The 10,986-nt window shown below is 40.2% G+C and overlaps 1 protein-coding gene across 1 annotated transcript; it reads left to right on the top strand.

Annotated features, from left to right (window-relative positions):
* The first annotated feature begins 606 nt into the window (after nt 1-606).
* Nucleotides 607-2,171, top strand: LOC148854137 (small multi-drug export protein). Its single transcript, XM_088985322.1, has 2 exons — nt 607-1,412; nt 1,684-2,171. The coding sequence occupies exons 1-2, from the start codon at nt 838-840 to the stop codon at nt 2,096-2,098; spliced, it is 990 nt and encodes a 329-aa protein (XP_088841448.1). The 5' UTR covers nt 607-837; the 3' UTR covers nt 2,099-2,171.
* Nucleotides 2,172-10,986: the final 8,815 nt, after the last annotated feature.

Genomic DNA, 10,986 nt, shown 5'->3' on the forward strand with positions numbered 1-10,986 from the left:
GGGAACCAAGGTTTTTAATACTGACCCGAACAATGAACCGGTCAGGAGGTCCAGTTATTGGGTCAAATGGTTCGACCATTCGAATCGAACAATTGGCTTGTTTTGACAAACAAATAAAAATAAATAAAAAACGATCAAAACCGTTAAATGGTTTGAATGGTTCAACCACCCGAGTCAATGGTTTGCTGACCAAATCAACGTTTTTTGACAATAATCCGATTTTAAGGAAAAATAGAACTGGTCACCTGGTTTTTCCGAGCCGACCATCCGATCCAGTCTGATTTTAAAAACCATGAACGGAACCAAACACACACAAGAAGGCCATCATATCATATAATTCATGGACCATCGAGTTGAATGGGTTTGATCACGCACAAATCCGTCTGTTATTCCTATCGTGGATGGTCTAACCTTGGGCCAACCAGCAAAAAAACCCGGTCGGTTCCACTCTAATGCAATAACTAAAATAACCCTTGGTGGACCCTTTTTGGCCATTTCCCATGTGCTATTTACTCTTCTGCAATTCGACCGGTCTAATTTATTGCCGGACCACGACCAACTACCTCCAAGTTGTTTCATTGGTTTCTCACTTTCTCCTCCCATTGGCAATTGCCCCGTAGCCGTAGGTCCCATTATAAAAAGCTATCATCATATCTTCACTGAAAATTCTTATGATCTTATCTCCCTGCAGAGTGCAGGCAGCATCAAAGCAAAGCCAATGGTTAATAGTTTCAAGAGAAGCTTAGAGAAATGGAGGGGTTGGACTTGAACACGCACACTGCACACACACCCACCTGAAGATTATTGTTTCTTCTCCTCCACCTCCTCCTCCTCCATATGGCTGCAACGGCTGCTTATCCTGCAACAGCCTTCACCCCTGCAAGAATACTTCTTAAAATCTCACCGAGACACCTTCCGCCACTCATCTCTCCCCACCAACTTCGTTTTAAGTCCAAGCCTTCCTCAACCTTTCAATCTTCCAATGCACTCCCTCGTTTTTTTCATCTGGGTCCTCTAATACCAACTTCTCCTTCCGGTTTCTCTGCCTCAGCGGCAGCAACGACAACGACTTCAAATGGAGATCCTTTTGCGGTGGATAATGAAAAGGTTCTTCTTTTGTCCGACGCCGAACCACAAAGATCCTTCAGAGTTCTTTTCTCTGTTGTGGTATGGATTTTTCTCTCCCTTGTTTCGCTCCTGGCATGTGGCGCCGCTCGTGCTGCTACTGATTCCATTAGAGCATCGGGCTTTGGCTTGAAAATTGCAAGCGCTCTTCGGAGCTCGGGATGGCCTGACCAGGCTGTTGTTTTCGCTCTCGCTATGCTTCCAGTAATTGAGCTTCGGGGGGCTATTCCGGTTGGTTACTGGATGCAACTCAAGCCTACGCTCCTAACCGTCTTATCTATTCTTGGGTCAGTCTCTTCTCTTCTCCTTTCCTCTTGAACTCAGCAGCTGGGTAGATTTAATTTTCTCTTTAACCAGTATTATCAGGACGTAATGTGACAAATTGGCCTCTTCTGGATTTACGGTTATGAATTTATCGAAAATGCACTGAATGTTTTTGACAAATTTTGTGTGATTAATTTGGATTTTGATCCTTCTAGTCCCATTTTAGAGAAGACTTCGACTTTATGGGGTCTTGTCTGCTGTGGATTATCTATAAGAATTTGATGGCAACTGCAGGAATATGGTTCCCGTTCCTTTCATTGTAATCTATCTGAAGAGGTTTGCGTCTTTTATTGCTCGAAAGAACAATTCGGCATCGCGTTTCTTGGACCTGCTGTTTGAGAGCGCTAGGGAGAAGGCCGGGCCGGTAGAAGAATTCCAGTGGATTGGTCTAATGTTGTTTGTGGCTGTGCCGTTCCCTGGAACTGGAGCCTGGACAGGAGCTATTATAGCTTCCATTCTTGATATGCCCTTTTGGTCTGCTTTCTCTGCGAATCTTTGTGGGGTAGTTTTGGCTGGGCTTCTAGTAAACTTACTTGTTAACCTTGGTCTCAAGTATGCTATTGCAACTGGTGTCATCCTCTTTTTTGTATCTACATTCATGTGGAGTATCCTGAGGAGCTTTAAGAAGTATCTAAGCTCCACTAACTGAATTGACACTTTGAGAAGATGTATGAATGCAATTTTTCCCCTGATTCTAACAAAGTTTCTAGATTTACAAACTATGTGGTGTGTGTGAATTCGAATGGATAGCTTTGGTTTTGAACATGATTTTAGTTCTTGCAGTTGTTGATAAAAACCAATTATGCTTGTCTTACAGTTTCCATAGATCTAGACCAGTGTTAGACCACTGTTTCTTCTATTTAATTAGGGAAGGCAGAAAAGAAAAACAGAACAATACACCTTCACTCACTATAATACATTTAACAAATAAAAGAATAACCAACCCACAGTACAAAGAATTTCTGAGGACACTGTCTTTAGCTAAGATCTGTGGTCTACAGAAGCATCTTGTAACTGGGCCAGAAAACATAGATAATCATACCAAAACCGTCTCTAGGCATTCTTCCTGTGCCAGTGAGGATCTGGATTTCCCAACTATCAACCACTAATTTTAGGCTTTATGAAACGAGAATCTTTTCTTGTCTTCTTTTTCCTCCCTTTTGATTATTTCATGATAGAGAAATCCGATCTTTCGACAGTTTGAGATAGGAAAATAAGATAGGGTGTCTTCTCTGGATGTATTCACCATGCCATTTTTTGTTTACATAAGCACACTGTATATTTTTGGCACCTATATGCATATTTGTTGCAGAAATGAAAGTTTATTGGATCACTTTTAGGGAGAAAAAATAGATATTCCTGGGATTTCATGTATAAGCTTGTATTGTGTTCTGTCACTGTTTGTGGTGTTTTAATCATGTTTACATGTAATGTAGCAGTAAAGGGGCCAGTGCTTGATACACTGGTAAAATTTCACATTGACAAGCATGGAGAAGCAGATTTGAATCTAATAGCAGCCACTTCGGCAAAAATTGCCAAGGATTTGGTCCTTATCTGGTCAACCCCTCCTAAGACCCCAGATAGCTAGAACAAAAGTGGAATTTAAAACCTGAGTTCTAATTTACTAAATGATATCATGAAAGTCTGTCTTTGGTCTCAAATCTTGAATTTTCTAGTCTTTATTGGGGACCTACTCACTGCTGCTTCTGCTCCTGGATGGGTCTTTTCAGAGGCCGCTTTGACATGGGATCATCATCATCATCCATGCCTTATCCCAAGTTCCCAACTATATGGAGTCGGCTACATGAATCTTGTTTTTCCATACAGGGGATGGGGCAAGTTTTATTTTGTTTATTTATTGTTTTAACACGAAACTACAAAATTTATTCAGATGTAAATGCAGTGCCCATAATTTAATAATGAACATGGCACTGAATAGAGTGAAATGATGGAATATACATCATACATGCAGCTAACCCAGAAGGTTGGAATAAGGCTTTATTGAGTTCAGTTGAATTTAGTTTAGTACATGGAAAGGTGGGAGGGATTACTATTACTTGGTTTATGCATTTTGTAATGTTTTGAACGGGTTTGTTTTTGAAGAATTTTGCTATTCTTACTTTTGGAATATGCTATTTGTACATTTTCCTGGAGCTTCTTTGAAATTGTTTATTTCTTGGGGTAATATAGTTTAAATTGTGTGTGTAGATTAAGGAGAACAATTCTTCATGGTTGGTCAGGAGTACTGTATGGTTATGGTAGATGAAAAGTTGTTCAATAATTCCAGTTTAACTGAGATTTGTTCATGGATATTTGTTTGCTTTCTTTGGCAACTTTAGCTGTCATCAGAAGATAATTTAGCTGGTGGTATTGACTTGCATTGGTTAGATATTTTTCATTTTCCAATTTCCATGCATAGTATCTGAATTATTGCGTTGAGGGATTATACATATGAGAATTCTGTAAAATCTAGATGTTGAACAAGAGCAAGAGCAAGTGAGAGACAAGAGGAGAAGAGAGTCGAGAGGACTGAAAGCCCCTTTTGGACTTAGGGGGCGAAAGAATGATCTATTATTATTTATACTAGTACAGCCGAACAATGTAATCAAAGAAGAAATTACAACAGTACCCTTATGGTACTAAACCTGAATACATAAACAACTGACAACACTCCCCCTCAAGTTGGAGCATAGATGTCAATCATGCCCAACTTGTCACAAAGATCATGATGTCTGGAAAGGTTTAAACCCTTTGTAAAGATATCTGCAGGCTGGTTCTTAGAAGTGACATAGGGGGTACACACTTCGCCTGTGATAACTTTCTCTCTGATAAAATGCTTGTCAACTTCGATGTGTTTTGTTCTATCATGTAGCACCGGATTGGCAGCAATGCTTATAGTTGCTTTGTTATCACAAAATAGAGTTATAGGTTTGGTCACTGGGAAACCCAACTCCCCCAACAAATTCTTTATCCACATGCCTTCAGCAACCCTGTGGGCCATAGCACGATATTCAGCTCAGCACTGGATCTAGCTACCAAATTTTGATTTTTACTTCTCCATGTAACAAGGTTCCCTCCTATAAAGGTGCAGTAGCCACTAGTAGACTTTCTGTCAAATTGGGATCCAGCCCAATCTGCATCTGTATAAACTTCAACTTTCAAATGTCCGTGCTTTTGAAACAACAAACCAGTACCCGGATACTTTTTCAAATATTGGAGGATTCTCTCTGCTGCTTCAAGATGAGAAGACCTAGGAGCATGCATGAATTGACTTAGGACACCAACAGCATATGCAATGTCTGGGCGAGTCATAGAAAGGTATAACAACCTCCCTACAAGCCTCTAAAACTGTTTCACATCCTTGAGTGATTCACCACAATTGTCACCTAATTTATGGTTGGGGTCGATGGGGGAGTCAACTGGCTTCACCCCCATCTTTCCAATGTCCTGAAGTAAATCTAGGACGTATTTCCTTTGAGAAATGAAGATACCCTTCTTTGATCGGGCAACTTCAATTCCAATGAAGTATCTGGCACGTCCTAGATCTTTCACTTCAAACTGAGTTGCAAGGAAAAGTTTCAATTTCTGAATTTCATCCTCCCAATCACCAGTAACAATTATGTCATCCACATAAACAATTATAGCAGCAATTTTACCTTCTCCTTTTTTCACGAACAGTGTGTGATCTGATTGACATTGCCTATATCCTTTCTGCTGAATTGCCACATGGAATCTACTGAACCAAGTTCTTGGTGATTGTTTCAGCCCGTATAAAGACTTCTTCAACTTGCACACTTTCTGTTCATTGCCTTGGGCTAGAAACCCAGGAGGTTGAATCATGTATACTTCCTCTTCAATGTCACCATTCAAGAATGCATTCTTGATGTCTAGTTGGTGTAAAACCCAATCCAGATTGGCTACAAGAGAGAAAAGGACTCAAATGGAATTCATCTTGGCAACGGGGGCAAAAGTTTCAGCATAATCAACTCCATACACTTGGGTAAATCCCTTTGCCACTAAGCGAGTTTTATACCTTTCCACTGTTCCATCAGCCTTATGTTTGACTGTGAACACCCATTTACATCCAACTGGAACCTTTCCCTTAGGAAAATCAACAAGTTCCCATGTGCCATTTTTGTGAAGGGCATTAACTTCTTCCCTCATGGCATTTGTCCATTCAGGAACTGAAAGAACTTCTGCCACATTCTTAGGGATAGGGACACTGTCAATAGAGGTAAGGAAGGCACGGAATGAGGGTGAAATGTTCTCATAGGAGACAAAGTTGGAAATGGGATGTTTTGTGGTGCACAATCTAACACCCTTCCTGTGAGCAATAGGACGGTCAAGATCATTAGCAGTAGAGGAATCATTTTCAATAGATTCAAGGGCATCATTGGGAGCTAAAATACCTGAGTGGGTATGATCCTCCCTCGAGGAGTTTGGTGGCACTGGTGGTACAGCTTTCGGATTCTCTACAGCTCTTGGATTTGGCTGGCCTTTGCGACAACGAGAAAAAACACGAAAAGGTGGAGGGTCAGGGAGAGAGGGAAGCTGAACTAGTTTCTCCTCATATCTACACTCCCCCTGAGGAGAAACAGGATAGAAAGACTCATCTTCAAAGAAAGAAACATCCATGGAGACATGGAATTTACGAGAAACAGGATCAAAAACACGGTAGCCCTTTTGAGTGAAGGAGTAACCAATAAAGATGCAAGGTATAGCACGAGAGTCCAATTTCCCACGGGTGGGAGAAAGATTTTGGACAAAACACCGACAACCAAAGACACGAGGAGGAATAGAAAGAAGGGGAGCCTTAGGAAAGAGAAGTTGATGTGGGGCTTTGTACTACGAGAGGGCATACGGTTTATAAGGTAAGTGGAACAAAGAACAGCTTCAAGCCAAAACCGTTTGGGAACATTCATATGAAGTAGTAAACCTCGAGCCACTTTAAGGAGATGTCGGTTCTTCCGTTCGGCCACACCATTTTGTTGTGGTGTGCGGGCACAAGAGGTACGGTGAAGAGAACCATGCGAAGCAAAAAATTCCGTGAGGTCACTATGAAAAAATTCTTTTGCATTATCTGATTGGAAAATTTGGATTTCAGTTTGAAATTGAGTGAGACCATCCGTTGGAAATCTTGAATGATTTTTGGTACTTCTTCCCTGGTTCGCATCGGGTATACCCACGTAAATCTAGAATAATCATCAATGAGGGTAATGAAATACTTGTAGCGACTCTCAGATGGTAAACTAATAGGGCCCCACACATCAGAATGAACAATGTGAAATGGAGATTCAGATTTACTATGTCTTTGAAGAAAATGAGTTCTACAATGTTTACTCAATTGACACGTTTGACAAGAAAAGTCAGAGACAGACATTGACTTAAACAGTTATGGGAATACAACTTTCAAAGACTCAAAAAATAAATGACCAAGACGACAATGCCATAAATAGACTTTTTTCTTACATAACTCACTCATAGACTCTGTAACATGAAGACCAGCCTTATTCTCTAGCATGTAAAGTCCATCAGCCATACGACCCCTACCAATCGTCCTCCCCGAGGCCAGATCCTGAATCACACAATGAGAAGGGAAAAAATTCACTGAGCAATTCAAGGAATTAGTAACACTACTAACAGAGAACAAATTAATGGGAAAGTTTGGAACATGAAGAACATCAGAGAGGGTAAGGCCAAGAGGAAGAGAGAGAGTTCCTTGACCAGCTATGGAAGAGTATGATCCATCGGCTAGTCTCACATTGTCTCTTCCAGAAAGAGGGTGATAGGTTTGAAAGTAAGAGGACGTACCCGCCATATGTTTTGATGCTCCAGAATCAATGATCCATGGAGAGTCATGGGTGTGAGAATCAACATGGAAAGCAGTGGTAGGGTTACCTGACGTAGATGCAAATGAGGTTGAGGGAGGAGTATCTATCTGACGAATTGTCTAAATGGTCACGGAAGGAATTCATAATGTCCTCCCTCGGGTCAGGTCCAGTGAGATGTGTCTGAGTCACAATAGAAATGGTAGGCTGATGCTCCCGAGTAGCCATGTTGGCCATGTGATGTTTCTTTGTATTTTGTTGCCCGTACTTCTTATTCATCTCTGAACTTTACTTCTTAGTCAAATCTTGAGCCCATTTTGGTTTCCCATGAAGATCCCAACAGGTATTTTTGGTGTGTCGGGGTTTCTGGCAATGAGTGCACCACAATTTTTCCTTATCTTTTGTTTTTTTCTGGAGATCTCCTTTCCGGGAAGAAGATCCCCCACCAGTAGATCCACCCCGTTTTGCAACTAACACAACAGCATCCCCACCAGGGCTGTTCAAATTTCTCCTGCTTTCTTCAGATTGTACAAGAGCATAGACTTCCTGAACAGAAGGGAGATCCTTAGAGCTGAGAATCTGAACTCTGATAGATTCATACATAGGATTCAGACCATGTAAGAATGCAAACAGCCTTTGCTGGGAGACAATCTGTTTGTACTTCTTAGCATCCTCATCACACTTCCAATCCACATTCTGGTAGTGATCCAACTCCTTCCAGGTAGATGTTAAGTTAGAATAATAGACCGATAAACACCTCTCCCCCTGTTTACAAGTAGAAGATGCTGCCTGCAGTTGATAAATTTTGGCATAGTGTCTCAATTCTGAATATGTAGACTTTGCTTGTTCCCAGATTTCATTCGCAGTTTCAGCCCACATGAAGTTCTTCATGATTTTAGGTTGCATGGAAACCAAGAGCCAGGACATAACAATACTGTTCTCCTGATTCCATCTATCATATTCAGCACTCCTGGAGGATGGTTCTTTTATCCTCCCATTAATGTAGCCTATCTTCCCTCTTGTAGTGATGTATAACTTGATCCCTCTTGACCACTCTAGGTAATTTAAACCATCAAGAGGGACAACAGCCATAGGAAAGGATAGGTCACCCCCACCCATTCCATTCAGCATTGAGGAAACTCCAAATGAGGCTGAATCTTCACTACTAATGATTTCTGGTTTAAAAAACAGCAACCAAAGGAGTACTTCCGTACACGGCTATTATAGAAACAGGTCCTTCTGACCTACGGTTTCACTGGGAGCAAAGACTGAACACTGCTATTGCAGTACTGGAACAGGTCTGTATAACCTACGGTCTTGTAGGAATCCAAGAAAAGAACACTGCAGTTGCAGTACACAATCAGGTCTGTATGACCTACAGTTGTATAGAGGTCATATGGCCCTCCAACAGAATAATAAAAACAGGTGAAGTTCACCACACCCCTAATCGGTAGGTTTGGTAGCCGAACAGTCAATGACTGAGATCAATACAAAATCTGTTTTAGGAGATCAACAGTCCATCGAAGGGGTAAAGGAGTACAAAACAAAGTTGAATACAACTACTTTGTTAAAAAAAAACAGTCCCTCAATAGTCCATCAATCGGCTGAACAGTCAATCTGTAGGGCAGCCGAACAGTAAATGAACAGTACCTCTTTTAACTTCAGATGGTAGCCTCTCTGTAAACCAGAACTCCCTCTACGAACCTCAGATGATAGCCTCTCTACAGTCGAATCGACAATGAATACCACTTCTGGGCTGGAAGATGAAAAGTCTCTATAACTTCTGGGTCGAACTGAATAACAGGTTTGCTTGACACCAGGTTTGCTTGACACCACCCTTCAGGCCTGGACGACTCGCTCTGGTACCATGTTGAACAAGAACAAGAGCAAGAGCAAGTGAGAGACAAGAGGAGAGAAGAGAGGGGGAGAGGAGAGGAGAGCCGAGAGGACTGAAAGCCCCTTTTGGACTTAGGGGGCGAAAGAATGATCTATTATTATTTATACTAGTACAGCCGAACAATGTAATCAAAGAAGAAATTACAACAGTACCCTTATGGTACTAAACCTGAATACATAAACAACTGACAACACTACAAAAAGAAACCGCTCAGGAAGAGTTTGTTTAGGTTAATCTAATATGCTCTGCTCTTCTGACATCTCCTCTCAACACCAACAAAGCAAGTTTATGGTATAGGAGAAAGGCATTCTTTCAATATATTGAAAACCTGTGTCTGAATTAACTTTGTCAAAAATTTCTATGTAGTTGTGTACCGTATGATACTAGAGACAAATTCCAAGCACATGAAGTTTAGTTGTGAGATGGAAAAGAAGGCAGTGAAGAAACTTCTCAGTGCTTAAACAATTAAGAGAAGGAAGGACGACAAGTTGAAGGCCTTTCCACTTCAAATTTAGATCAAATGAGGTTCTTGCATAACATTTCTGAGAATACCTTTTCTTGGATTAGGCATTGTTAAGGTGACTTCATGTTAGGTGGAAAATGTTGCTTGGGTTGACTGACATCTTTATGATCGGTAAAGTGGTATGTATGAAGAAACGTTGTCCAATTTCCAGGTTCAAGACACAGCAGCAATTTCAATTTCATGAAGCATGGAGGATTCTATTATGGAGAAGATTAGAAGAGTAAAAGTTTTATTTTTGAGATCCTCCAGATGAGTCAATTTCTGAATTAATTAATTAATACCAAGAACACAATGTTAGGTCATCAAAGAGCTGTTTGGATGAGATGAGGGGTGATTACTATTTACCTTTTAGACAGGAATACTAGTTGAAAATTTTAACAGAAAAAAAGAGCTTTTGTTCTTGGAAAGGTAGAACTTGTAGTATGTGGTATGTGTTATTTTATTACAAGTAGAGAAAAGAGAAGAACCAAAGAAAATCTTGGAATGCTACACCAGGATTTGTGAAGTGTGTGCCTTAATTTAATGGCATGACACCTACCATAGATATTATAAACTTAGAGAATAAGTGCTCCTCCCACCTGGTTCATCGCTTTTTAATATTGAGTAAAATAAAAAGAACCTAGATGCATATATGGTAACTTCTAAGTTCTAAGTTTGATTGCTTTTTAATATTGAATAAAATGCAAAGAAGAATCTAGTTGCATTTATAGTAGGGTGTTTTGGAATAAGTTCTACATGCAAGTATTGAGTGCAGAAAAATTGAATTTGTTCAAGTTGTAGTTGATGGATATATTACATATAAAGAGAAACTGTAGTTCCAAGACCATCTGAATATCCATCCCAAAGATTAGTCGTCAGGTTTATCTTGTTTGGTCATCTGAATTTCAATCTCTAATATAAGGCAAAATCTATGGTGCATGAACTGCACTGTGAAAAAAAAAGAAACTTGAACCAGTGATAAAAGCAATACATCACAATTGAATCTTTAATATTGTTAAAGTCTTTATTAAGTACACTTTGTGAAACATAAACCACTAAAAAGTAAATAGACCATGTGACTAGAAACAACCTTGTTGTGACATGGGACTCAAATTGAACTTCAACGGGTCAAACCTTATTAGATGAAAGTTGATGGAGATATGTAGGCAATGAATTCTCTGCTAACTACCATTTCATATTAGTTCACCTGCAAGATGCAACTTGGGTGACAACCTTTGGCATTTCAATGGCCCTTGTTAGTTTTGGAACTTTTAGTCTGTCAGTTGTTTAACCATTGAAATGCTGTTAAT

The sequence above is a fragment of the Nelumbo lutea genome, chromosome 4 (genome assembly GCF_056320005.1).
Source record: "Nelumbo lutea isolate HS-2025 chromosome 4, American lotus-T2T, whole genome shotgun sequence".
In the NCBI taxonomy this organism is placed as follows: domain Eukaryota; kingdom Viridiplantae; phylum Streptophyta; class Magnoliopsida; order Proteales; family Nelumbonaceae; genus Nelumbo; species Nelumbo lutea.

What these genes read in the sequence shown, in the direction of transcription:
- LOC148854137 (XM_088985322.1), top strand. Translation starts at nt 838, where the DNA reads ATGGCTGCAACGGCTGCTTATCCTGCAACAGCCTTCACCCCTGCAAGA. An exon ending in ACCGTCTTATCTATTCTTGG is followed by an intron (nt 1,413 to 1,683) that starts GTCAGTCTCTTC and finishes TGGCAACTGCAG; the next exon opens with GAATATGGTTCCCGTTCCTT.